The following is a 25,171-nucleotide window of genomic DNA, read 5'->3' as shown; positions in this document are numbered from 1 at the left end:
GGTGAGGCGTGCGTGTGGTGTGCGTGTGGTGTGGTGTGGTGTGGTGTGGTGTGTGTGCACGGCATGGGTGTGCGTCACAAGCATCAACGAGCATGCGGGTAGCGTGTGGGTGTGTGTGGCACCAGCCGCTCGCAACAGCAAGCCGCTGTGCAGCCATGCTGCGGCGGCAGCTGCCCGCATTGTCCCCACGTCCGCGCCATGCCTCCACCCCCTCCACCACGCACCAGCTCATACTCAGGGTCCGGAACCGCGATCAGCATCTCCTCAGGAGGGCTGGCATGCACCGCCGCCAGCGCCAGGCAGCGCCCCAGCGCCGCCGCCACCTGCGGGCTCACTGCGTTGCCCATTTGCTGCAGCGGCGCGGGGCGAGGGGGAGGGGGAGGAGAGGTTGCACGGCGAGCGAGCCTGGAGATGTGGCAAGCCGGCCGGCTGGATGGTCCAGGGGGCGCGGGGCAGGGGGAAATCAGCACACGACAGGGCAAGCCGGGGCGTCCAACCTGGCAGCTCCACCTCAGCCCTCCCAAGCACCACGGCCCACCTGGAAGCGCTGCTTGATGTTTGGGTTGCCGGCAAAGCGCTTGGTAGAGAGCTTGGGCTTGGCCAGCAGCACATGGTAGTCTGGGAAGCCCTGCGGTACCGGCGGTACACATGGAGTACCATGAGCACCACAGGACTGGCAACCAATGCAGCGCAATGCAGAGCAATGCAGCAACGCACGCATCTCAGCCGCAGGCCAAGCAGGGGGTGGCGCGCAGGCATGTGCGCAGGCTCACAGGCCGGCGCGCGGCTGCTTGCGAGGCGCACACAGTGCAGCCCGGCGCTTGCCTGCATGCGTGCGTTTTCGCGGATGGTGGTGGTGCGCCCCTGCGTGGGGTGCCCCACCTTGAGGTTATGAGGCTCCGAGCGGCCCACCACCTGCATGGGTAGGCAGGCCGCACGGGAGGCGGCGGCGGGTTACGCCCGCAGCGCGCGCCAGGGCGCCGCAGCACCAGAGCAGCCGAGCGCCAGAGCAGCCACGCGCAGCGCGCCACAGCATCAGCTGCAGCTGCAGCGCAGGAGCCGTGTGGGGCCCCCAGGGTGTGCCCCCCGGAGAGCCACACACACACACGAACAAAAGAAAGGAATCGGCGCCCACCGTGGCCACAGTCTCGTGGGGCCCCTGCCGCCCGAAGCAGCCGCCCCTCCCCTTGGACTTGCCCTTCTTGAAGGTCACGCACCACTGCGGCACCAGCACGTCGCCGGTGGGGATAAAGGTGGTGGAGGCGGCGCAGCCTGCAGGAGGGCGGGAGAGGGGCGGGAGGACGGGGCGTGTGACTGCAGCCAAGGGGGCTGGGTTGGCTGGGCTGCGGGGCCGTACTTGCTTGCTGGAGCCCGCGAGTGCGGGTGTGGCAGGTGTGGGCGGACATGTGGCGGCGCGCTTGCGTGGGCGAGGCAGCGGGCGTGTGCCCGGGCGGGCGGCTGCCGGGGGGCGCGGCGCTGGGGCCGCCGAACAGGCAGCGCAGCGCAGCGGGCCCAGGCGCAGGCGCACCCTCAAGAGCGCCGCCACGCCACCCCTCCTTGTTGTGCTGGTCCACCCGATACTCCTTGTGTGCGCCCTTCTTCTCCTTCTTGGGAGGCTCGTACACGCCGCCGCCCGCACAGGCTGCAGGGCAGGGTCGACGCGGGCAGATGCAGAGGAGGCGGCAGGTGAGCAAGCACAGCCATTGGAACGGGCCGCCTAAGGCAATACAAACAAAGACCGGTTCTGGCTGGCTGGCTGGCTGGCTGGCTCGGCTGCTCTGGTGGCAGCTGCGCTGCACCCTGGCGTGCAACCAAATCAACAACAACACCGCCAGGGCGTGGCACGCACCTGACTTTCCGTCGATGCGGGGCGCGTGGCTGTGGCCGTAGCAGCAGTAGGTGCCTGCATGCAGGCGCGCAGCGCGGCGTGGTGCACAGCTCAGCACAGCCGGCATGTGAAGAAGGCATGCACTAGTGCGGCGCGGCGCAGCGGCTGGCTCTTCTCCCGCGGCTTTCTGCCCCCGTCGCCTCACCGCCTTCGTCCTGCACGATTCCATCAAGGTTCCGGAAGTTGCGGTCATCATCCCCAGCGTTGCGCGGCGGCACATTGATCAGGCGCAGGTGGTCGTCTGCAGGCGAGGGGTACAGGCGGCGTGTGTGAGTGCATTTCTTGAGAGTGTGTGCATGTGGGGGGTGCATTGTTCTCTGGTCGTCCTGAGGCCCGAGGTGAGCCCCGCACAACCACGCGCCCCTGCATCACTGCCCCAGCAGTCAAAGCTGGGCAAAAGGCCGCCCATTGCGGCCCTGGCAAATCTCTAGCTTCCCGGCAGCTTCCCGGCACTCACTGGCGTTGCAGAAGTAGGGGCGGTGGTCGCACAGGATGGCCTCGGGGTCAGCCCGCAGCTGCGGGTCAGCTTCCAGGTACTCCCGTAGGCGGCGCACGTACTGCAGGAATGCGGTACATTATACGGCACATAAAGCACATGTGGGGACCCGCCTGGTGCAGCAACAGCAGAAGGGGCGCCCCTCCACCCCGCGCTGTGCCTCAGGCGCCACCGCCCCTGCCAGCCCCGGCAGCGCAGCGCAGCGCCCCGCACCATCTCTCCCTGGGTGTGAGCGTATCCGTGGCGGCTGGCCTCCGCCTGCAGCCACAGCACCGCCTGCAGCTTGGGGTCCTTGACGTGTCGCACGGAGGCCGACCAAGTCTCAAAGGCGTGGTTGCCTGCAGGGCGCACAGGTGTGATGTGTGTGTGCTGAGTGCTGACATGCGCGCGTGTGTGTTTCCTGTCGAAGGGTAGTTGGTGTGTGTGGGAGCAAGGGTAGAGGCACAGGCAAGGGTAACTCCGGCTGGCGGCGGCAGTCTGCTGTACACAGTTCGATGGGAGCGGCACCTCTGTCTCTCTCTGCCTCGCCCCGGCAGCTGGTCCGGAGCGGCTGGCTGGCAGGGCTTGCGAGGGGCAGCGTGCACTGCCTGGCCGGCTGGCCGGCTGCCGGGCGGGGCATGCAAATCGGGCGGCGCAGCGCCACGTCAGCAGAGCAGCGCCACGTCAGCGGCGCAGCGCCACGTCAGCGAGCCCCCCTCACCCTTGTCCATGTCGTCAGACTCCCGCTTGGAGCCCTTCGCCTCCGGCGCCAAAGGGTTCTTCTTGCAAAGCAGCATCTTGGTGCCCATCTGCACGCCGGAACAGGTAAAGTGAGATGTGGGCTGGCTGGCTGGGAAGTGAGGTCAGCAGCGTATGCTCGGCCGGCAAGCGAGACTCATCTGCAACAGGCCGGCAGCTGTTTGCAATGCAAGGAACCCCCACCACACACACACACACACACACTCACCACGGCAGCACCCTGAGCCTCAGCCATCTGCAGCGCCGCATGCACCAGCTCGTTCTGCAGCCAGGGCCAGGCGCAGGGCAGGCGTCGCTGCTGCTGCCGCTGCCTGCACGCCCTGGCATCCCCTAGCAAAACAGCGGCGGCGCCAGCACCGCAACCGCGGCTGCCGTTCTGGGCGGTAGCGCCAGGCGGAAGCAGGAGGGGCGGTGTGCGGCACTAATAGAAAGAACAAACTCACGTGCCCCGCATGCATGTACTCCTCATGTGCGTCAAACCGGTCCTGCCGGGTGGTCATCCAGGGGCGAGGGTCTCGCCGCAGCCAGGCCTGCGCCGGGAGTGGCACCAGCGCATGCATGCACCTTCGACCACAATTCTCTGGCAGATGAGCTGCTCACGTGGTACTGAAGTCGGGTCCCGGAAAAGCTGGCTGTACTCCCTGACTGCACCAGCCTTACGAGCTTGGCTGTAGTTACTAGACAGCTGTACTGGGAAGAAGGGTTGGTAAGCCAGGGCCACGGCAGCACACCTGCGTGAGGCGCTGCGGTCCCGTCTCGTACCGCCGCCGCTCGTGCAGCTCAAAGTTGTCCACCTCGGGCAGGTCGGAGAAGATGTCGCCCAGCAGTACCTGCAGTACCAATTAAGGCAGTACATGCAGTATGTGACAAGCAGGACCCGCTGCATCATCATGCCAACAATACAGCCACGGGATAGCCACTCGGCAGGCAAGCATGTAAGGGCACACAGCACGCTGCATCAACAGGGATTAGTGTGTCGCATTGAGGCGAGGGCAACACGTGGCAGCACCCTGGCGGCTCATGCTCCTCACCGGCGGGTGGCCGTTCATCGTGCAGTCCTCGTTGCTCACAAAGCCAGAGGTGAGGCGTTTGGCATTGTTGGCAGTGGCGCACTGCAGGGTTGGCCGGCAGCGCACAGCACACTCGATTGGCAGTTGGGTGGGACGCCAGAGTGCGGGGAGGGGTTGCCACAGCATCACAGTATCCTGTCCCCCATTTGCCATCCCCCGCGGCCCCACACAGCGAGGCGCGGCAGCCTGGCTGTCCCGCCTGGAACCTGCCTTGAAGTGGATGCAGTTGTGGGTGGGCTTGGGGATGGCGGGCAGCTGCTGGCCGGGCGCCGCCGCCCACAGGAAGCACCGCCAGCGGCCCTGCGGCACGCCAAAGTTGCCGGCCGCGAGCAGGCCGACCCGCACCTGCGAGCGGTACACGGCACAGCGCGGCAGCGTGACGTGGCAAGGTGCGGCAGGGAACCGTGTCGTGCCATGCTATGCACCAGCGCGGCACACAGCTCCCGAAGAAAGCCAGCACTGAACAGCCGCGATCGCGCCGCCACCAGGCATAAAGCAGAGATGCAGCCAGGAGTGCATGCCACCGCGTGGTACTGCAGCTGCTGACCTGGTACCGCATGTTCAGCATGCTGCCCATGGCGTACTTGATGTACAGCCCATCCTCCTTCTTCAGGATGTCCTGCAGTACAGCGGGACCGGTGCAGCAAGCGGTACAGACAGACAAACGTCAGGGCTGTTGAATCACATGCTGGTGGCGCTGCCGTGCGCTGGAAAACCACCTCATGCCCTTGTCCTCCCTTGCCTCCTATCCATACACACACACAGCGCCCAGCCCTACCTGCACATTCTCCATCAGCACATACTTGGGCTTGAACCACTCCGAGTATGCAATGAACACGGGCAGCTGGCGGTTGCTGCGGCAGGCGCAGGCGCAAACAAAAAAACCACAGGTTGGCGAGCTGCGCAGCAGGCAGCAGGCATCCAGCTGCATGACCAGCCAGCCAGCAGCCAGCCCAGTATGGCAGGAAGGACGAAAGTTAGCATGGCTGCGGGGGCACCCGGCACAGGCAGGCAGCCGCACCGAGGGTCTTGCAGGATGTCTTCAGTCATGGCGTGGCGGTTGTTGCCGCTGATGCCCTGCGGGCGAGCGGCGGAGGCAGCGGTGAGGCAGGGCAGGGAGCCCGGAAGAACGGCGGCGGCAAAAGTGGTGCAGGCGGGGCAGGGCAGGGGCAGCCGGTGGAGCAGCTGCTCCCCTGGCCTCTTTGATAGCAAAGGAGAGGAACGGGAGCAGGAAGGGAGGGTGGCGGTCGCACCTGGCAGGGCGGGCCTCCACAGATGAAGTCGACCTCGCCAGGGAAGGGGATGAGCTGGCGCCTGCAGAAAGGAGGGGACAAAGAGAGGGAAAAGAAAGTGAGGCGAGGCAAGCGCTCGGCTGGGCGCCAGCAGGCAGGAGTGCTGCCCCGCCGGCGCCTCGCAGCAGCAGCCGCCGCGGCACGCTGCCCCGCCCTGCGGCCCAAGCAGCGGCAGAGCTAGGGGCAGAGCAAGCAGCGACAGAGCTAGGGGCAGAGCCAGGCGCAGAGCAAGCAGCGGCAAGCCGGCAGCAGCCCGTCTCACTCTCGCAGCTTGCGCACAAAGCCGCGCAGCAGCTCATCCTGCCCCTTGAGCTGCTTGCGCGACAGCCACACCTCCTGCTGCTCCCCGCCAGCCTCCATCACCACCTGCAGGCGGGTGAGGGGCCGCAAGGGAACAGCGTGGACCATTGTGTGTCGAAGGGCACGTGTGGAGCCCAGCGCGCTTGTTCCAGACACTGTTGAATTCCAGCAGGGCGGGGCCGGCATGACATGCTTCAAATTGGCATGTCGCCCCATCAATCGTCTCCACTGCACACCACACCACTGTCTGTTTTTTGCTGCAGCCAGCCCAGGGGCCACAGTGCCTCCTCAACTTCCGCTGCATCACCCTGCCGCCGGCGCCCCTGTCGCCCTGCCGCCCCACACCACACCACCTCATCCCACACCACACTACACCACTCCACCCCACAGACCTTGAACTCCAGCCAGCGCTCGTCGCGGCGCATGGAGCGCAGCAGCAGGCCGGCGGCGACGTTGGACTTGCGCTGGCGGGGCGCCTTCTCGCCCAGCCGCATCTGCAGGATCTGCGTCACCTTGCCCACCTTGCCGCTGCGGTGAAGAAGGACAAACAAACAAACAAGCAAGGAGCAGCGGAGCGGCAGGCGGGCCAGGGGAGCGTGAGCAGAGGGGAGGGCAGGTGGATGATGGAGGTGCGACAGTGCGCAGCAGGCACAGCGCGGCACGGCGTGGCGCAGCAGGCACAGCGCACGGCATGGCAGCAAGCTCAGCATGGCGCAGCGCAGCAGGCACTCACTGGTAGGGCAGGCAGTCGCCCTCTGTGATGGAAACAGGGGCTTGTGCCGCCGATCCCTTGCCCCTGCCTTTGCCTTTGCCTTTGCTCTTGGGTGCTGCACGGCATCGCAACGCAGCAGCAATGTGAAGCGAGCTTCGCGCTGCAGTAGCATGCCTGGCGCCACAGCACGCTGGAGGCCCCAATACGAGCCGCAGCCCGGCAGCAGCCCGGCGGCAGCTGCAGGGCCGCTGTCCCTAGCAGCATGCAGGCAGCGGAAGCCCGCCGGCAGACCTCCGAAGCGTGGCGCACCGGGAGCCTGCTCCTCCTCCTCCTCCTCCTCCTCAGCGTCCTCAGCATCCTCACTTTCCTCCTCCTCCTCCTCCTCCTCGGCAGGCTCCTCGCTCCCGGCCGCTTCACCTCCCTCCAGCAGCCCCGCACTGGCAGCAGCCCCGCTGCCCTGCTTCTGCCGCTTGGCGGCCTGGCCGCCCTTGACCGGGGCCCGACGGCCCTTGGCCTTGCTCTTTGCACTGCAGCCAGTCGCGAGGCAGGGACGGGAGGAGCGCAGCGTGAGGTGTGCCGGAAGCAGTGCCGAGCTTGCACCACGTTTGGGATGGGGGTGTGCTCCCTGCAGCCTGCGGGGAGGAGCTGTGACAGGCTGCTCGTGGTGTGCTGGACGGCGGGGTCACTCACACGACCTCCCCAAACACGCTGCGCGGCCAGGCCAGCAGCTTATCGTCGTCGCAGTGCTTGTACGGGTCGCGCCCGTTCCAGGGCTGCAGGGAAGAAAGGATTCGGCAGGCGAGGGGCGCATGGGCAGCGAGCATGCCAGCGGCCAGGGGCGCTGAGGATATGTCAAGAGATAGGGCCGTGTGTACGGGGCAGTGGCGGCATGCAAGGGCGTGCCTGCGGCTGCTGGCCGGGGCAGGCCATCTTGAGCTCCTGGTACAGCTCGTGTGTGGCCTTGAGCAGCTCCAGGTGCTCGTCGGTGCCAGAGATGAAGACCTGGGAGGAAAGGAGGGAGGGAAGAAAGGCGGGATGATTGGAGGTAGGGTTTGTGTGAGTGAGCGGTGGTCGCCTGGTAGCACGAGCACGGCCAGCCGCGGGGGAGTGGGAGGGTGCTTTCGCAGCGAGGACCCCAGCACATGGGGCGGGGCGGGGCACAGCGCAGCGCGGCACAGCGTGGTGCACGTGACAGTGCTGGTTGTTGGCTTTGAAGGTACGTGCCATGTCCTCCTCATAGTCGCAAGCCCAGTCGGTGCGGGTCTGCACCCTGCATCAGGCAGGCAGGCAGGCAGGAGGTACGTGGTCAGGGCAGGGACGGGCGCACTGGAGGCCTTCGCGCCAGCGAGGGCACGCAGGCGCACGGCAGCGCACGGCAAGCAGCGCAGCATGCAGGACGCAGCGTGCATGGCACACAGCGCGCACAGCGCACGGCGTGCGACACAGCGTGCAGTGCGGCGTGCAGCGCGGCGTGCAGTGCGGCGTGCGACACAGCGTGCACATCGCGCGGCGTGCAGCGCAGCGTGCAGGGCAGGGCGCACCCTGCCGGGTCGGGCCGCCCATCCTCCAGCAGGCTGATGTGGTCCAGGTAGCCCAGGCCGCCTGCCCCCACATACAGGTCCATGCCCCGAAGCACCTGCAGAGACGCACACAATGCTTGAGCATGGGCGCAGATTGTTTGGGCGGCGATTGTTTGGCAGAGAAAGGGAGGAGGTCGAGCAGGCAGGTTTGGGGTTTGGCGCGGGCAGGGTGTTGAACTGTTCTGGCCTACGCGGAGCAGGTGGGCCAGGAGGGGCAGGGACGGGAGGGCCCCCAACGGCGGGCCTCGGCCAGCCAGCCAGCTCAACAGCATACAGGAGGGGCGGGGATGGCCCCTCCAGCGGCGCCCAGCTGAGGCTCACCACCGGCGCCTTCTTGCCTTTGCGGGCCGCCAGGAAGCGCTCGCGCTGCTGCTTCGCCACGTGGGCGGGGACCTCAAAGGTGAGGAAGCGGCGGTCGAACTCTGCGGCAGGGGCAAAGGGAAGGAGAGGGAGGTGTGGGGTGGTGGGGTGTCTTGTGTGTTTTTGTGTGTCTTCGTGGTGGTGGACGTGTGCGACATTGTGTATGTGTGTGTGTGTGGTTGCAGGGGGCGGGTCTTGCTGCAGCTCCCTCGAGCAGCGTGGCAGCGCCGCTTGCTCACCAAAGCTCCACCAGAACTGGCAGCCGGCGGGCGGCGCGGTCTGGGGCTGCACGTACACAACCTCCACCTTGCTGCGGCGCAGGCGCGGGGCAGCAACACGGCCGCGGATATTATCTCATGTGTGGCTGTGTGGTGGTGGCGGATGAAAAACAGCAGACAGATGCGCAGGCAGCAGCCCATCCCCGCCCGCATCCTGATGTGCCGCACTCTGGCACGGGCGGCTGCGGCGGCGCTCGCCACATCAGCAGCAAGCTGCCACCTCACCACTCCAGCATGTCGATGAGGTACTCGTGCTGGTACAGCCGGTTGTCCCGTGCCCGGAACACCTGCCGCTCGTCAAAGCCGTCCACGGCTGCGGGCCATGGGCAGGGACAGCAGCAGCAGCAGCATGGCTTGGTGTTGGAAGGGGAAGAGAGCCAGAAAGGCAAAACATGCAGCAGGCACGGCAGCCAGCAGGACCGGAGGAGGGCCGCGACCACCGCACCAAGCCTGGACAGGGCGGCCGCCGCCTTCTTGCCGCCCGCCTTCTGCTTGGTATAGATGAGAGAGGTGGCGGCGTCGTGCGCGGCATAGAACCAGTGGACTCGCATCATGCGCGCGCCCTGCGCCACGCATCACGGGACGCATCGCAACATGTTGCAAAAAGCCGTGTTGCATTGCAAAACCCTTTTTGCGTTGCAAAAGCCGCCCATCCATGACGCGTCCCCGCCGCGCGGCCCTCGCTCGTCGAGCCGTTTCCCTGCAGGGACGTGCACGCAGCGCGGCAGCCGCCAGCGCCGCACTCACGTCTGGCGTCTGGTAGAGCTCCTCGACCTGCGCCACGCTCCAGCCCTTGGTGTTCTCGTCGCCCACATTGACCTTGATGAAGTCGCCGCAGTACACCTGCGGTACATGTGGGCGGTACAAGCAGGACAGGCTCGCACAACTCTCTGAATAGGCGGTGCATCGCTGAGGGGTCATGCCGAGTCGTCAGGCCCGAGAACCGAGCGCCGGCTCCTTTGAGGGCAGGGACAACAGGGCCAGCGCTGTGCATGCCTGCGGCTGGCCCCGCTCATGCCAGCTCCACCACCGCCACCGGCACGGCCCCACGCCCGCACTCACGTACTGCTGGTCGCCCTTGCCGTCCTCGTCCTCGTCCGCCCAGAAGCCGTGGAAGTGGGCGGCGGCGGCGGGGTGGTAGCTCCTGCGCCCTGTGCCCGCCTCCCGCTCCTTGCGGTGCTTGGCCACCAGCCTTGCACGCTGCGCCTCGCTGACGCCCACCAAATCGACCAGCTCCCGCTCTGGGTACCGCTGCCTCGCCTCGGCCTGCGAGGAGGGGTGGGGGGCGGGAGTGGACGCCGCGGGAGCGGGAGCGGGGCGGCGGCAGCTCAGGGATCGGCGGTGGTGGCGGGCTGGAGGCTGGAGCTGGCAGCAGGGGCGGGCGGCGTGGCACAGGCGGCAGGAGAGGGCAGCCCGGCTGTGTGGGCCGGGCGTGCTGCCGCTGCTGCGGCATCAGCAGGCGGCAATGATGGCGCCCCAAGGAATGCAATGCAACGCACCGGCGGCATGGGGTCGCCCAGCCAATGGTAGCCGCCTGCGTATTCATCATCCAGGCCGCGGCAGTCCTCGACGGCGCAAAAGGTCGTGGGCCGGGGCTGGGCTGCAGCACCGGCAGCGGGAAAAGGGCCACCAGGTGTGGGCGGGCACGGAGCTCTGCACTATGATGGCGGCGGGCGAACTGGCACGGCGGCGGGGCAGCGCCCTGACAGCTGATGCCTGGCGTCGTTTGCGCGGCGCTGCTGATGCCCTCGGGGCGGCTGCAAGGGCTGGACGGCTGCGCCGGCCTCCTCCCCAGACAGGAACCCCCACACGACAATTTTGAGCGCCGAGGCAGTCCCAGATGGGAGGAGCTGGAGGCTTCATCCGTGTCCTCGGCCGTTTTCCATCAAAACGCGCACCTGCCATGACTGGCTACTGCACAGACGCCACTCTTTGTCACACCATCGGGTGCCTGGCGCTGCCCCTGCAGTCTGCCACACTCGCGTACGATGCGTGGAGGTGATTTGCAGTCACGCTGAAGTGCCGCCGAGACGCGGGGAGGTCGAGAGAGGCCAGCGACTTTCCTCAAGTTTTTTGCAAACTCACAGCTCGAAAAATAGGCATACCCTGGCCAGCCCAGCTACACCAGCAATCCCCATTTGTGCCGAGGATCACTTCCTGGTGTCTGGGGCGAGGGCAGGAGGGGCGGAGCAGCACCATGACAGAGGGGGGCGAGCTGCCGGACCAGGTGGCCGCCTTCCTGCTGGTGGGCCGCATCGTGTCGGAGGGAGAGGGCAGCGAATGGAGGGAGGGCGTGGTCAAGTACTACCAGCCGACGTTCGGCAAGGGCCAGCAACACAGTGAGCCGGGAGCTGGCCTGCCGGGGGGCTTGCGGTCTGGCCGGGTGCCGGGGAGGGGGTACCGCGCTCCGGGGAGGCACCCGCGGGGCTGCGTTATCTTCGCGCTCCGAGCGACGTTGCCGCCCGCCCCCGCCCGCCCGCCGCAGTCGGCTTCCCCTGCTCCTACCCCGCCAAGGAGGGCAGCAAGAAGGAGACCCCCATGGACACAGACTTTCGCTACACGGTGATGTGGCAGGACGGGGAGGTGGAAGTGCTGAGCCTGGAGGAGGTGCAAGACATAGCCACAGAGGAGTGGACTGAGGAGGCCTGGCTACCGCTGGCCATTCGCAAGCTGCAGCAGGCGCGTTGCCCTGGGGACAGGAGCCCGCCGACGGCGGCCAGGGCATCCGCGCCGACAGCAGGCCGCCACGGGGCAGCTGCAGGCTGCAGGGGCCAGCCGGCGGGTGCCCGCCCAGCTGCCCGGCTGGGCGCGGCGCCGCGTTGCATTGTGGCAGGCGGCGGCGCTACCGGCCTGCCTTGCACGGGCTGGGACGGCCGGAAGGCTGCACTCCCAGCACCCCCGCTGCGGTCTGCACTCATGCTGCGCTGCCGAGCCTTCCTGCCACAACCCCCGCTCACCACGCAACCCACCCACACACACACTCACCCAGCCCGCCAGCTCCCACCCCGCGCTGCCCTCTCTGCAGGACAACTGGGGTGGCGAGTGGGAGCAGCTCACTGGCGACAACGCCGTGCAGTTCCTGAAGCAAGCGCGGCTGGAGGCCGACAAAGCGGAGAAGGCCGCCGCCGCGCAGGCCAGCAAGAAGGCCAAGAAGGGCGGCGGCGCGGCGGCGCCCTCCTCCGGGCCCAAGGCGCCGCCAAGGCAGAAGGCCGCCGCCGGAAAGAAGGTGGGGGAGCGGGGCCTGCCCCAGGCCGCCTGGCAGGGGTTTAGGGTTTGATGCGCCGGGCCGAGCTGGCGCAGCGGCGATGCTTGCAGGCAGCGGCGATTGATGGGGACCCGGTGCCGCCTGACAGTCGGCCGCCCATCGGTTCTGCTCTTGCCGGCGGCTGGCCTGCCTGTCTAACGCGGCTCCCTCGCTCCGCCCGCGCCCGCCGCTTTGTGCAGCAGAGCAAGGAGAAGGGAAAGCAGCCTCTGGGCAAGCCCTCGGATGACCTGGGGGCCCAGCTGCAGGCGGCGCGCGAGGCCAAGAAGCGCAAGCTGCAGGCTGCTGCCGCGGCGGCGGCGGCATCTGGCGAGGCCGCCTCCCCCGCCGCCAAAAAGTCCAGGTTGCAGCACCTGCTGAACCCTGTGCGGGGCGCGGCGGCGCAGCCTGCCGCGGCGGCGGCCGGCCTGGTGCCTTCGGGCGGGCAGGGCAGCCCCGCTGAGGTCTGCCGCCTGGATCATGCGGGCAGCAATGCGGGGCTGCTGGTAGCAGGGGCGGCCGCGGGCACGCTGGCGGGCACCAAGGCGCGGCGGCAGCAGCAGCAGGGCGAGAGCGAGTCGCGTGTGGTCGGCTCCGCAGGCAAGCAGCAGGCGGCGGGCAAGGGCAAGGCGGCTGCGGCCGGCGGCAGCAGCAAAGCCAGGGCTAGGCCAGCGCCGGCGCCGGCGCCGGCGGCGACGGCGTCGCCAAGCAAGGCACCTGCCGCCAGCAAGGGCAAGCAGACGCTGCTGACCTCACCCGCCAAGAGCATGCTGAGCAACGGCGGCGGCCGCGCCGCGCCGGCGGTGCTGCGTCAGCACGAGATGCCTGCCCTGGCGCCTGGCCAGTCTGACAGGCTGGCGCGGGCAGAGTGGCGGGACGACTGCGCCAAGGTGATGAGCGCCAGCGGCGACTACCAGGAGGTCTACTGGTGAGGAGATGGCTGCTAGGGAGGATGTTGTTGCATCATGCCGCGACTCGCACGTGTGCCTGGCACGGCGTTGCACTCTGCGTGTCGTAAGCGACGCCTCGCGTGCATAGCGTGGCTCTGCGTACCGGGCCTGCGGCCTGGTTGGAGCGGCGGGCCGCCCTGCTGTGCCCCTTCCGTCGACAGCGCCCGGCGCTCCCTTCCGTTGACGGCGCTCCGCCCCCGCAGGTTTGACCGAGTGGAGGACAAGGACGGCTCTGTGCTCCGAGTTTGGTCGGAGACCCTAGTGTGAGCCTGCGCCTGCGGCTGCAGGCCGATTTATTGGGTTTAGGGTTTAATGTCGCTGCTGCCACCGTTCTGTGGCATGCACCGCACCGCTGTTTTGCTGGCCTGGTCCCTGTGCGGGCCTTCCTCCCTGCGCCTGCCTGCTTCCTTCCCCCAAAAAGCAACGGGTGCATTCTCGTTGCTCCCAACCCCTCCGCCGCAGCGTGCCAGAGGCGCTCTGCTTCAGGGCCAAGTCCGACAAGCGGCTGCGCAGCTGGAAGGTCAAGGCGCAGGAGGAGGATGCGGAGTATGTGGTGGAGGCGCTGGTGAGGTGGCGGGCGCTGAGGTGGCGGGCGCTGAGCTGGCGGGCGCTGAGGTGGCAGGCGCCGAGGTGGCGGGCGCTGAGCTGGGCGGGCCCGCTGGGCTGGACGGATACGGATCGACGCATTGCCGCTGCTGCTCCGCCGCAACACTCCCCGGCCAGCTGACCGCGAGCCGCCGCCCGCCACCCCCGCCGCTGCTCCCTCCTGCCCCGCAGCTGGCGGAGGCGGAGGATGAGGATGGCGAGGTGTCCTACTTTGCCAAGTGGCGGGGGTATGAGGTGGACCCTGGCGATGGCGGGTGGCTGACAGAGGCGGAGATGGATCATGTGAGTGGCGGCGGCGCCGGCTGCCAGCCTGGTGGGCTGCCTTGCCGGATTGCGGCGGCGGCGCCGGGTGCCAAGCCTGCCAGCCGGGTGGGCTGCCTGCCGGATTGTGGTGGCGGCGGCAGCGGCCGAGCCAGCCAGCCCGGTGGGCTGTCTTGCTGCGGTTCTCGCGCATTGCGGCGACGGCCCTGAGGCTTCCATTGTTGCCAGGCTGCCCTGCCGGGCCGGGCCGTTTACCCCTCATGGCGAGCGCTGGCGCGCTTGGGCGCGACGCCACCCTGCTTCCTCTCTGACCGCCTGCGTGCCTGCGCTCGCTGCCCGGTTGCGTGTGGCTGCAGTGCCGCGGCGTGCTGCTGGACTGGCATCAGAAGGGGCGGCATGCGTGGCAGAAGGCGTGCCGCAGCTTGCGCCAGCAGGCGGGCCTGGCTTGAGGCGCGGCCTTGGCCTGGTGTGTCAGCAGGCAGGCAGGGCATCTCACTGAGGGGCTGCACCAACACCTGAACTCGACACCTGAGAATCCGACGCTGCAGCTGACGTGCACTTGCAAATTGAATTGGGCCACACGCCACCCCCACTCCCGTGCATAACTCGCATCTCCCAACCACCACGCCTCTGCTTCAGTTATTGACACTGAACACTAACTGATCGCGGCAATGTTATCGAACACTGACCGTCTGCATTGAGCCTCTCATGGGTAGTGGCAAGGGGGAGGAATAATTACCAGCCCTGCACGAAGATGCATGCATGCTAGGAAAGGCAACAAACGGTGCACACAGCCGTATGCAGAGCTACCAGGCAGCACGGTGCCTGATGCTGCAACGGTATAGCAGCACAGGCAGGCGTCACTTGCGCGGTTGCCACATGGCGCCGCCCGACGGTTTGGGCGGCGTGGCCGCGGGAGCGCCGCCAAAGCCGCCAAAGCCGCCGCCGGCAGCCTGCTGCCTGCGCAGCGGCAAGGAGGCGAGCAGGAGGGGCTGTGCTGGGGAGGGGAGGCAAGCTGAGCTCTGCCTCAGATGAAGCTATACAGGGTCACCTGCCCCGCATCCCCATGCAGGCACCGGCCCTAAGCATGTGCTGCCAGGGAGGCACAATGTGGCTGGCAGCGCCCAGAGCCACTCACCCAAAGCCGCCGCCTCCAAAGGGGCTGCCGCCGCCGGCGGCGGGCTGCTGGCCAAAGGCGCCAAAGCCGCCGCCCTGCTGCTGCGCCGCCGCAAAGCCGGCTGACTGGCCGAACGCGGGCTGGCTGGCGGGCTGCCTGCACACACACACACCATAAGCAGGTGCAGAGAAATGCAGCTCAACATAGGGCAAAACGCACGGGCAAAACGCAGAATTCAAGCAGTGTAGACTGCACGCGCTGCTTCAGGTGCAGAAAAGCAAAGATTGTGAGGGCCAAGCAGCGCGGCAGGTGCCCACCCTCCAAAGGCCCCAAAGCCGCCGCTGGGCTGCGCCGGCGCGCCAAACACGGACGCCGGCTGGGCGGCAGCGGCGCCAAAGGCGCTGGGCTGTCCAAAGGCGGACTGGCTGGCGGCGGCGCCAAAGCCCGCGGGCTGGCCAAAGCCGCCCGCCGCGGGCGCCCCAAACGCGGGCTGGGAGGCGGCTGCGCCAAACCCTGCAGAGGAGCGCAACGCAGGAGACGGGTGGTAAGCTAATTTGCAATTAAAAACAATGTTGGTTTCTTGTAGGACAGAAAGAGTATGCCCCAGAGAAGGTACGGGCTGCCCAGCGGGCCAGTTATCCGATCAACGCCAGCAATTGAACGTGCTCAACAGCAGCGGCTGTGCTCACCGCTGGGGGCCTGGCCGAATCCAGGCGTGGCCGGCGCGCCAAACACGCTGCCCGCGGGCTTGGCGGGGGTGCCAAAGGGCGCGGCGGGAGTGGCCGGCTGCCCAAAGGGGCTGCCGGTGGCTGGGCTGCTGGCGGCGGCGCCAAAGGCGCCAAACATGCTGGCAGCGGCGGCGCTCTGCGGGGCATTAAAGAACAAAAAAGCGAGGGAGTGGAGAGGCTTGCTTATAAACGAGGTGAAGCGGGTTGCTCTGCTCTGCACCAGCATCACAGCATGCCTGCAGCTGTCTGCCGCCGGCGGGCCGCACCTGAGCTCCGCCCCCAAACGCCCCGCTGCCGCCGAAGGGCGAGCTGGCGGCTGCCGCGCTGCTCGCGGCCGCCGGCGCAGCACCGAAGGAAGCAAAGGGGTTGCTGCTGGCGCCTGCGGCGCCGACGCCAAAGGGCGAAGCCGCAGCGGCGCTGCTGGCGGCAGCCCCAAACAGAGATGCGGGGGCCGTCGTGCCGCTGGCTGCTGCGCCGAACACAGACGCAGGAGCTGCTGCGGTGCTGGCTGCGCCAAAGGGGCTTGCAGGTGCGCCGGCGGCGGCCGTCGACGGCACCCCAAACCCAAACGACGGCGTGGCGGCTGCTGAGCTGGCGGCACCAAAGGCGATGCCTGTCCCGAACCGAGAGGCCGCCTCCCCGCTGGCTGCCGCGCTGCCGGCGCCTCCCAACCCGAAAGACGCAAAGCTGACCGAAGCAGCCGCCTCGCCGCCAGCCGCCGAGGATGCAGCCGCAGGCGGGGTGGCGGCCGGCGCTGCTGGCGCTGCCGCTGCACCAAACAGGCCCCCTGCTGCGCTGCTGGCTCCAAAGCCAAACGAAGGCGCCGAGGCGGCGGCTGCCGGGGCGGCAGCCGCACTGCTGCCGGCCGCTCCTGCTGCGGAGCTGCTGCTCAGGAAGGCGTTGAGGCGCTCCTGTGCTGCCTGGGCTGCTGCTGCCGAGGGCATGGGCGGCTGCCCGCTGCCCGCCGCTGGCTGCACCTTTGCCAGCAGCTTCTGTGACTCTGCCGCTTGGGCGAGGCTGGGCATGGGCGGCTGGGAGGCGGAGGCCTTGGGCTTTGTCTCCTGAGCTGGCTTGGCTGCTATGCCCGCTTTGCTCAGCAGCTTCTGCGACTCTGCTGCCTGCGCCAGGCTGGGCATGGGCGGCTGCGAGGAAGCTGCCTTGGGCTTAACGGCCGGCTTGCCTGCATGGGACAGCGCAGCGTGGGGACATGCACACCTTGAGAGCGGCCAGCCTGGGAGACGGCAGCAGCGTGCAGCAGCAGCCAGAGCCCTGGCGGCAGCCCCGGCATGCGACGCACCAAACAGGCTGCCGGCGGTGTGCAGCTGGCTGTCCCGGTAGTACCCCAGCCCGCTGCCATCCAGCTTGAACACATAGCCGGGCCTGGCGCCCTCAAACGCGGCGGCGGGCAGGAAGAAAGCATCGCCGCCGCCGGCGGCAGCCCCTGGAGGAGGGCAGGCATGCAGGGCTGACGCTACCCTCCGGAGAGCACCAGGGGCAGCAGCAGCAGCGGCAGCAGAGGCTGCAGCCCGCAAAGGCTGGCCAAGATAGCAGCGGCAGCAGCAGGGTACTCACCTCTTGCACCAGAAGACGCGCTGCTGGTGGGGCTGCTGCCAAAGGGAGCGCCGAAAGCCGTGGCGGCGGCGCCAAAGCCGCTGCCCGGCGCGCCAAAGCCGCCGAGCGGGGCTGCTGCCGGCGGCGCCTTGGCTGCTGGCTTGGGCGCTGCTGCCAGGCTGAAGGGTGGGAGCTCCGGAGGCGGCGCAGGCGCCGGCGAGGCGGGCTGGGCAGCAGGGGCGGCGGGTGCGGCGGGCGCCAGAGCGGCAGCCCGCTTCTTGGCTGTCGTCACCCTCACGCCGCCGCCGTCGGCCTGGCAGCGCTGCAACAGCTGCCGCTGCAGCTGCTGCCACCGCCCTGCCGTCGTCGAGCCGCCGCCGCCGCCTGCTGTTGCCGAGGGGGAGGTGAGGCCCAACGGCGACCGCCGCTGCTGGCTCTGAGGCGTCTGGCTGCCGCGCTGCTGCGAGGCGGGAGACTCGGCCACCAGGCGCCAGGGCGACCGCCGCCGCCCGGTGCTGTCGTGGGGAACTGGCGAATGGGGGCCGGCGCCTCGTGCGCCGGGCGTGGCGCTGCCGGGGGTCAGCACCAGGCGGGTGAGCTTGCGGCCCAGCGGCAGCCCGCCGGCCTCCTCCTCCTCTGCAGCACATGACATTGGAAGGGCTGTTCTTCATCGTGCCTCCCCGCAGAGCAGACGGAGGTTCTCACAGCAAGGGCCCAGCGCCCAGCGCGCTTGGCAGCCAGCCAGCATTTGCTGCCAGTACCATTAAGTGGTATTGGTGCGGTACAGTCACATGGTCCTGCCGGATGGTACATAATGCGGTACCTGCCAGCTCATCAAGGTCCAGGTCCAGATCCACATCCTCCAGCAGCCCCCTCGCCTCCAGCCGAGACGTCAGCTCCTGCAGCCGCACCGCCTGCAGTGCGGGGAGGGGAGGCCGGCGGGCATGCAGGGGCTCATGGCAGGCACAGGGCAACAGGCGGGCACGGGACCGGCCCCGCGCTGGCCTAGCGCCCCATCTCAACCACTGCAAGGGGAAGAAAGAACACACCACACAGGGCTGCGGGGCCTGCAGGGGCTGCCGCACCGGCCCGGCACCTGGGATTGGATGATGGCCATCTGGGCGTTGACGGTGTTGTAGATGTGCTGCGTGGTGAGCCGCGGCGGCGCGGCGTCGGAGCGCAGCTGCCGCTGCCGCTCCTCCATGGCCTGAACAGCCAAGAGGCAGGGAGGTACTGATTATGGTGACTGTTAAGCGCACAACGGTGGAGAGAAACGCGCGAGGCCGGCTGGCAAGGCAGGACCTGGCGCCGCCGATGCAAGGGCCTGAACAGGCGTGCATGCCTGGCAGGCTGGCAGGGCGAGCTTGCCCACACGCCTCCCCACCAGCCCTGCCAGCCGCCCACCATCAGGCACTCTTGCAGGTCGTCGGCCGTCAGGCGCAGCTGCTGCAGCTGGCGGCGGATGTCGTCCCTGCAGGGGTGCGCGGGCATGGGAGCCGGGGCGCCAGCCGGCGGCAGTTCCCGTCAGCCGGCAAATGAAGTAGAGAGCCGGGCAGGCTGGGAGGCTGCCGTGCGCTGTAGCTGCAAAGCACTGCGCTGCAGGCGTGGCCCCCCTGAGGCAGCGCTGAAGGCTGCGGCTGGGAGGCTGATGGTGCAACTGCCAAGCACAGTGCTGCCGGCTGCGGCGGAGAGGCTGCCAGCTGGCAGCAGCACAGGCGCACCTCAGGGCGCCCAGAGCCGGCTCCAGCGGCTGCCTCTGCAGCAGCTGCTGCGCGCCGCCGCGCGCCGCCGCGCCGGGCTCAAACGCCGGCATCGCGTCGCACTTGCGCAGCGCGTCCTGCGTGGCAGGGCGGGATGGTGGTGGCTTTGGTTAACCATCAGGAGCCTGGGAGATGCAGTGCCACATTGGCTGCTGAGGGAGACCAACAGGAGCGCACAGTGGCTAGCAGCCACTGCCAGCTCAGAGCCTGCCAGCTGGCGGCCACCTGGCGGCTTCCCTCACCTTGGCCGCCGCCACCATCTCCGCGACCTGCTGCCGTTGCTGCTCCAGCCGCGCGGCGGCCGCCGCCGCTGCCGCCTGCACCTTGCGCGTGCGCTGCTGCAGCTGGCAGAAGGCCGCAGCGCCGCTGGTGCCATCCAAGCCCTGCAGGCCAGCCGCCACCCGCCGCCGCTGGTCAGAACCGGCAACCCCAGAGCCCTTGGGGTGAACAGCAGGTGCAGCGGCGAGGCGCTGCTTTATCAGATTCAATCGGAGCCAGGCCAGCCTGCACATGCAAAGCTGCCGCGTGCAGAAAGCCCCGTCCATGCCATGCAGCCGGCCAGGCAGGCAGGCCACAGCAGGCCGCCCCTGCACCTTGAGCGCCGCAGCCAGGGTGTCGTGCATCTCTGCCTCCAGCTGCCGCGTCTGGTGCAGGGAGCGAAGAAAGTCGGCCTCCATAGCGGCGGCCTCCTGGGCCTCGCCTGCGGAAATGCGGAGGAGGAAAGCAACAGCAGCAGGGGCGGGGGGGGGGGGTAGGCGCCGGATGCTCGAGACGCCGGGGATGGGCCTAGGGCAAGGGGAACGGCACCAAAGGCCGAACCCCAGCAGGCGGGAGCGCTGTGGAGGCGGCAAGGGCAGCAGGCAGCAACGGGCTGCGCCCGCGGCTGCAGCGGCGGCAGCGCACACCTGCCAGCTGTGGGAGGGGCGCCTCCACTGCTGTCTTTGGCGGCGGGGCTGGTGCGGCAGCCTTGGGGGGCGCTGGCGCTGGTGGGGGTGGCGGCTGCCCGCTGCCCGCCGCTGGCTGCACCTTTGCCAGCAGCTTCTGAGACTCTGCTGCTTGGGCCAGGCTGGGCATGGGCGGCTGCGAGGCTTTGGCCTTGGGCTTGGCAGCCGCTGGTGCCAGGGCAGGCGCCGCTGCTGTGCTGGCAGCCGGGGCAGGTGCCGCTGCGCTGCTGGCAGCTGGGGCGGCGCCAAACGGCGCAGCAGCCGCGGTTGCGCCCGCAAAGAGGGTGCTGCCGCTGCTGGGTGCGGTGCCAAAGGCAAAGGCCGGTGCCGAGGCAGCTGCCGCGGTACCAGCTGCACTGCTGGTAGGAACTCCAAAGCCAAAGGCGGGCGTCGAGGCAGCGGGTGCTGCTGCCGAGCTGCTGGTGGCTGTGCTGCTGGCGGCGGCGGCGCCAAAGCCGAAGCCCCCGAGTGCGGGCGCGGCGGCGGCGCCGCTGGCAGGTGTGCCAAAGCCAAAGGCGGGTGCCGAGGCTGGCTGGGTGCCAAGGCCAAAGGCCGGAGTGGAGCCGGCTGCTGCCGCGCCAAACAGAGAAACGCCAGAGGCCGGCCCAGAGGCAAAGGCAAAGAGAGGCTTGGCCGCCGCCGCCGCGCCCTTGTCCGCGGCAGGCGCAGCCGGCGCGGCGAGGCCCTTCTTGGGGGCGGCGGCGGCAGCAGCCGGCGCAGCGCTTTTGGGCGTGCCCGCCTCCTCCTCCTCCTCCTCCTCCTGCAGGCAGGCAGGCAGGCAGGCAGGCAGGGCAGGCAGGACAGTGAGATCAGTTTCAGCAGTACACTGCCTGGTGCACGGCACGGCCTGCCTCAGGCTGGAAAGCACAGCAGCAATGCACCGCGCCAGCGCCTGGCGGGTCGCGTGCTGCCCCTCACACACCACCCCCTCGCTTTCCAAAGCGCCACGCCAGCCCTACCTCAAAGTCGCTCTCTGGCAGCGCGGTGGCGGCTGCCTTTGCCTCAGCCGCCGCAGCCCCTCCCTCCTCCTCCTCCTCCTCCTCCAAATCAGACTCCTCATCAGGAAGCGCGGCCTCCGCCGCTCGCTCCTCGGCGCTGGCAAGGGCAGGCGGCGCAGCAGCGACGGGCGTGGCAGGCGCCGCGCCGGCTGCCAGCGCGGGCGGCGCGGGGAGCTGCTGAGGTGGCGCCACGATGCAGGGGCCGGCCGGGGAGGAGGGTGTGGCCATGCGACCAAAGGTGTAGCACCGCAGCACGCCATCAGATGTGGCAACCTGCAGGGCACAGTCGACATAGAAAGCACATGTGTTGTGTAGAGCGGCCGAAGCGGAAGCAACCGCATCGCCGCAGCCACGGGTGGCACCCACAGCAGCAGCAGCGGCCCGCAGCAGCCAGCTCGGTGCCTGCCCGCCTCCCATTGCTGCGCACGGTCGCAGCGGCAGCCGCCCACGACCGGCCACCTCCCACGCTGCAGCGGTGCGCGTCCCGGGTCGAGGTGGAGCGCGCTCACCAGCAGCACGGGCTGGGGCGGCAGGTCTGGGGCGGTGTCGTCTGTGGGATGCAGCACTGGCACCTCCGTGCAGGTAAGGTCCACACCCAACCCCACCACAAAGTTGTCGGCATCCTCTGCAGGAGGTGGGGGCGAGGTGTGGGTTGGGGCAAATCAGGAGGGCCCATATGAGGAGGACGAGGGGTGGACCCGGCGGGCAGCCCGGCAGGGGACTGGCTTTGGCCGGCCAGAGACGGGAGGCTGCGCAGGGCGGGGCCCCAGGCTCGGTGTGATTTCGCTCTCAAGGGCTGGCTTGCCACAGCCGCCCACGCCTGGCTCGCCGCAGCGTTGCGCGCGCCGGCAGCAGCCTGTGCTTGCCTGGCGCGTTTGGTATGCGGATGGCCAGTCGGTCGTCGGTGACATCTGCCGCCACCGGGCGGCCGCCCACCAGCGCTGCCAGCTTCACATGGTCATCGTTGGCCTTGCGGTGGGCGTAGACCGCAGCCGACCACTGCGGGGACGGCAGGCAGGCAGGGCAGGAAGGAAGGCAGGCAGGTGAGCAGGGGAGGTGAGCAGGTGGGGTGGGCAGACGAGCAGGTGGGCAGCGAGGCGAGGCAGCCAAGTTTGGGAGGGCAGCTGCTGCAGCCACCTCAGCTGCCACACGCACGCAGACACACACCTGCGGCACGGTGGCCGTCTGCAGCCAGGGCCCGCGGGCGACGTCATCCCCCGAAATGTTGTTGGCGAAAAACTCTGCAGCACGACAGGGGGTGGGTGCAGCTGTTCAGCAGCGGGCTGCAGTTCAGTTCCGGACGATGCGGTGTAGGGTTGCTTCGCGGCAAAACAGCAGACGCCTGCAGCTGCAAGACAGACCCCAGCCGTGCGTCCGCTGGCGGCAGCAGCGCACCCGACAGCGCCAGGCTGCCCTCCGTGGGCGCCGCGCCCTGCCACGTCAGCATGCACAGCGGCGCGTACGGCTCCTCGGCGCCCCCCGTCGCCAGCTTGCTGCTGACCAGCAGCGCCGCCTCGCCCACCCAGGCAACGCTGTCCACCTGCGGCCGCAGCAGGCGAGCACACGAGCGGCGGCGGCAGGGGGCAGGTGAGGATGAGGGCCTGCCAGGGGCTGATAAGGAGGAGCAAGGAGGAGCAAGGAGCGCACACGCGAGAGCAACGCACGGCACAACACCCAAGCGGCCAAACCCCGCCTGCGGCTGCTGCAGGCGGCCTCGGGGCTGCCTCGGGGGCGCTCAGCTGCAGCAGGCTGCGTCGTGTTCCAGGCAGGGGGGAAGAGGGGCGCACCTGCAGCTCTTGATCGTCGTCCTGCACCTCAGTTGACAGCACCCGCACTGCAGCTGCCTGCTGCCAGCCGCCCACCACGCCGCCTGGCGCGGCAGCGTAGATGCCCACCTCGTCACCTGCTCCAACGGCCAGCCTGGCGCCGTCGGGGCTCCACGCCAGGCACGCCGCCGGCAGGCCGGCAGCCGCGGCCAGCGCAGCCGGCGCTGCGCCGCTGGCCAGGCTGAGCAGCTGGATGCTGCCGTCTGCCAGCAGGGCTGCGAGCTCGGCGGCTGCACCGGGGCGCCACGCCACCTGCACGGCCGCCTGGGGCAGCGACACCTCCGCCAGCGCAGTGGCGCTGCCCGCCATCAGCTCCCGCGTGCTGTAGACTCGCACCGAGGCGCCGCTGCAGGCCGCAAGCAGCGCGTCGTCGGCAGACAGCGCCAGCAGCGCGGCTCCGGGCAGCGGCAGCACTGCAGCGGCCACCTCGGCTGGGCTGGTGGCCGCCATCTCCCTGCAGGGTCTGGGTGGAGTGACTGTTTTACTATATTCTACCGGTGGAGGTTACAAAGCAAGGCCTGTAGCTAGCTTCCGGCACCAGTAACTGCAGGCAAGGCACCAGAAAGATGCCAACCCAGGGCTGCTCCCACTCACTCGTCGCTGTTGTTCCATTTCTGCAGCCATGGCAGCAGCGCGCTGGTCCGGCACGCGTACACCCCTGCAGGCGGCGGCGGCAGCGGCGGGGCGTGCACGCCGTTGGGGCACGGGGCAACCATGTTCTGCATGCGTTGGGCTAAGCAAAGCACCGTCGCTGGTATTCACAGCTGGTATTCACAGCTGGTATTCACCGCTCTCCCACACACCTTGTGCGTCGCTGAAGAAGACGGCGCCGCAGCGGGCGGCCACCGCCAGGCTGCTGGCGGGGCCGGGGAAGGCCTGGGCGCTGGCGGGGCTGAAGCACAGCTCGCCCAGGCGCTTGAAAAAGTAGCCGAGCTCCTCGGAGACCTCCGCCTCCAGCACCTCAGGTGGCTCCATACCGCCGCTGCCTGCCGGGACTTGTGCAGCAGGCGAGCAAAGAGGGTGGGGCGGCGCTCGGGCCGGATGCAATCAGTCCTGCGGCCAGGAGTTTGGGCTTATTAGCAGCGCGCAACGAGGTGATTGGCGTCGGCAGGCCCGGCAGCTGGGTGTTGGGCAGCTTGCTGCTGCATCTCCCGGCAAGTACGATGCATCGTGCATACTCTCAAGGTTGCCTAGCAGCCAGCAGGGGCCGCCAGGCGCCCATCGCGGTGATCAAAGTGCGCAGGGTTGCCAGGGAGTCTCACCTCAAGCATGGATCGATCACGTTATGGTGATACGATTATACAAGCGCAGAAGCGACCAAACCTCCACCACCTGCTGCCTGCTGTGCCGTGCTGGGCCAGTGGACGGCTTCTGCCTCAATTTGGGCCGCCGATCGCTGTACATTGTTATTGCAGACAGTTCAAAGCACATCGTGCTGGCCGCTGCCCACCCCGCGCTCGTAGGCCATGGTGGGGCAGCAGAGGGTGGCCATTCTGGCCACCTGCAACCTGGACCAGTGGGCCATGGACTTCGAGGGCAACCTGCGCCGCATCACCCGCTCCATCGCCGAGGCCCGCCGCCGCGGCGCCCACTACCGGGTGCGCGCCGTGTCGCAGCTGCTGCCCAGGCAGCCTTTCCCATCTCATGTCCCATGGCAGCAGCCAATCTCTAGGTCGGCCAGGACACAGGCGATGGGCCGATACCTGCTTGCAGCCGCCGCATTCGCCCGCCTGCTCTGCCCCAACGTGCGAGCCACTGCCCCTCCCCTCCCCGCGCTCCCCTCCCGCCCGCCTGCCGCTCACCTGCAGGTGGGTCCTGAGCTGGAGATCCCGGGGTACGGCTGCGAGGACCACTTCATGGAGCACGACACTGTGGATCACTCCTGGGTGAGACGCCTGTGGATGGGGATGGGGTTGGGCTGAGCACGCCCTGGGCAAGGAAGCGGGCGTCATCGCCACGCCAACAGCGCAGCACCCAGGCCGGGTGCGGCGCCTGCGATCGAGCAGCCCCCGCCTCGCCTGCCCCTCTGCGCAGGAGTGCGTGGCGGAACTGATGGGGGGGGGGCACACCGACGGCATGGTGTGCGATGTGGGCATGCCGGTGATGCACCGCGGCGTGCGCTACAACTGCCGCGTCTTACTGCTCAACCGCCGTGTGCTGCTCATCCGCCCCAAGCTGCACCTGGCCAATGACGGCAACTACAGGCAGGGGGCTGGTGCCGGGTCCGGATGATGGCGCTACCTGCCCTGCCATGCCGGTGGACCTCGCTCGCAGCTCCCGCCGCCGTCGTAGAACAAGCTGCAGGAAACAGCGGCCCGTCCAGGCTTTTCCCGCCGGCATGCCTGCCTCATCCTGATGTGCTTGCACCCCCTGGCTGCCGCCGTCGCCAGGGAGACCCGCTACTTTGCCACCTGGAAGCGGCGGCGGCAGGTGGAGGAGCACACGCTGCCCGCAGAGCTGCAGCAGCTGACGGGG

General features: G+C 68.7%; 3 protein-coding genes across 3 annotated transcripts in view; 1 reads left to right on the top strand and 2 right to left on the bottom strand.

The window, feature by feature from the left end:
* CHLNCDRAFT_52630 (hypothetical protein) overlaps window positions 1–10,619 on the bottom strand; it is a gene marked incomplete at both ends in the record, with an annotated part of 11,144 nt that extends 525 nt beyond the window's left edge. Inside the window, 35 exons of the mRNA XM_005847274.1 lie at window positions 225–350; window positions 539–628; window positions 883–915; window positions 1,136–1,272; window positions 1,529–1,642; window positions 1,850–1,903; window positions 2,034–2,129; window positions 2,346–2,445; window positions 2,598–2,722; window positions 3,085–3,172; window positions 3,331–3,384; window positions 3,566–3,714; window positions 3,774–3,807; window positions 3,854–3,952; window positions 4,154–4,234; window positions 4,361–4,537; window positions 4,740–4,811; window positions 4,971–5,046; window positions 5,214–5,269; window positions 5,446–5,506; window positions 5,747–5,850; window positions 6,177–6,312; window positions 6,518–6,611; window positions 6,806–7,023; window positions 7,187–7,269; window positions 7,685–7,766; window positions 8,038–8,132; window positions 8,398–8,498; window positions 8,676–8,746; window positions 8,940–9,027; window positions 9,160–9,277; window positions 9,462–9,557; window positions 9,777–9,980; window positions 10,214–10,314; window positions 10,613–10,619. Of these exons, the coding sequence (XP_005847336.1) occupies window positions 225–350; window positions 539–628; window positions 883–915; window positions 1,136–1,272; window positions 1,529–1,642; window positions 1,850–1,903; window positions 2,034–2,129; window positions 2,346–2,445; window positions 2,598–2,722; window positions 3,085–3,172; window positions 3,331–3,384; window positions 3,566–3,714; window positions 3,774–3,807; window positions 3,854–3,952; window positions 4,154–4,234; window positions 4,361–4,537; window positions 4,740–4,811; window positions 4,971–5,046; window positions 5,214–5,269; window positions 5,446–5,506; window positions 5,747–5,850; window positions 6,177–6,312; window positions 6,518–6,611; window positions 6,806–7,023; window positions 7,187–7,269; window positions 7,685–7,766; window positions 8,038–8,132; window positions 8,398–8,498; window positions 8,676–8,746; window positions 8,940–9,027; window positions 9,160–9,277; window positions 9,462–9,557; window positions 9,777–9,980; window positions 10,214–10,314; window positions 10,613–10,619 (3,420 nt within the window). The remainder of the gene's footprint in view (window positions 1–224; window positions 351–538; window positions 629–882; window positions 916–1,135; window positions 1,273–1,528; window positions 1,643–1,849; window positions 1,904–2,033; window positions 2,130–2,345; window positions 2,446–2,597; window positions 2,723–3,084; window positions 3,173–3,330; window positions 3,385–3,565; window positions 3,715–3,773; window positions 3,808–3,853; window positions 3,953–4,153; window positions 4,235–4,360; window positions 4,538–4,739; window positions 4,812–4,970; window positions 5,047–5,213; window positions 5,270–5,445; window positions 5,507–5,746; window positions 5,851–6,176; window positions 6,313–6,517; window positions 6,612–6,805; window positions 7,024–7,186; window positions 7,270–7,684; window positions 7,767–8,037; window positions 8,133–8,397; window positions 8,499–8,675; window positions 8,747–8,939; window positions 9,028–9,159; window positions 9,278–9,461; window positions 9,558–9,776; window positions 9,981–10,213; window positions 10,315–10,612) is intronic.
* A 218-nt stretch (window positions 10,620–10,837) lies between these two features.
* Window positions 10,838–14,221, top strand: CHLNCDRAFT_57999 (expressed protein; the record flags this gene model as incomplete). Its single annotated transcript, XM_005847442.1, has 8 exons — window positions 10,838–11,053; window positions 11,200–11,393; window positions 11,740–11,940; window positions 12,159–12,883; window positions 13,109–13,168; window positions 13,368–13,470; window positions 13,683–13,793; window positions 14,129–14,221. Exons 1-8 carry the CDS (start codon window positions 10,912–10,914, stop codon window positions 14,219–14,221), a joined length of 1,629 nt encoding a protein of 542 aa, XP_005847504.1. The 5' UTR covers window positions 10,838–10,911.
* Window positions 14,222–14,632: 411 nt separating this feature from the next.
* On the bottom strand, window positions 14,633–23,671 carry CHLNCDRAFT_52628 (hypothetical protein; the record flags this gene model as incomplete). The annotated part of the gene is made up of 22 exons (XM_005847273.1): window positions 14,633–14,732; window positions 14,911–15,045; window positions 15,207–15,402; window positions 15,579–15,753; window positions 15,884–16,797; window positions 16,915–17,058; window positions 17,190–17,804; window positions 17,992–18,082; window positions 18,265–18,375; window positions 18,573–18,639; window positions 18,890–19,005; window positions 19,171–19,365; window positions 19,522–19,628; window positions 19,834–20,632; window positions 20,832–21,143; window positions 21,380–21,495; window positions 21,689–21,869; window positions 22,038–22,111; window positions 22,266–22,410; window positions 22,658–23,150; window positions 23,291–23,354; window positions 23,500–23,671. 22 exons carry the CDS (start codon window positions 23,669–23,671, stop codon window positions 14,633–14,635), a joined length of 5,322 nt encoding a protein of 1,773 aa, XP_005847335.1.
* Between the last annotated feature and the right edge of the window lie 1,500 nt (window positions 23,672–25,171).

Source organism: Chlorella variabilis (genome assembly GCF_000147415.1).
Source record: "Chlorella variabilis unplaced genomic scaffold CHLNCscaffold_11, whole genome shotgun sequence".
NCBI classification, from domain to species: domain Eukaryota; kingdom Viridiplantae; phylum Chlorophyta; class Trebouxiophyceae; order Chlorellales; family Chlorellaceae; genus Chlorella; species Chlorella variabilis.
This window is presented reverse-complemented; position numbering and strand designations above follow the sequence as displayed.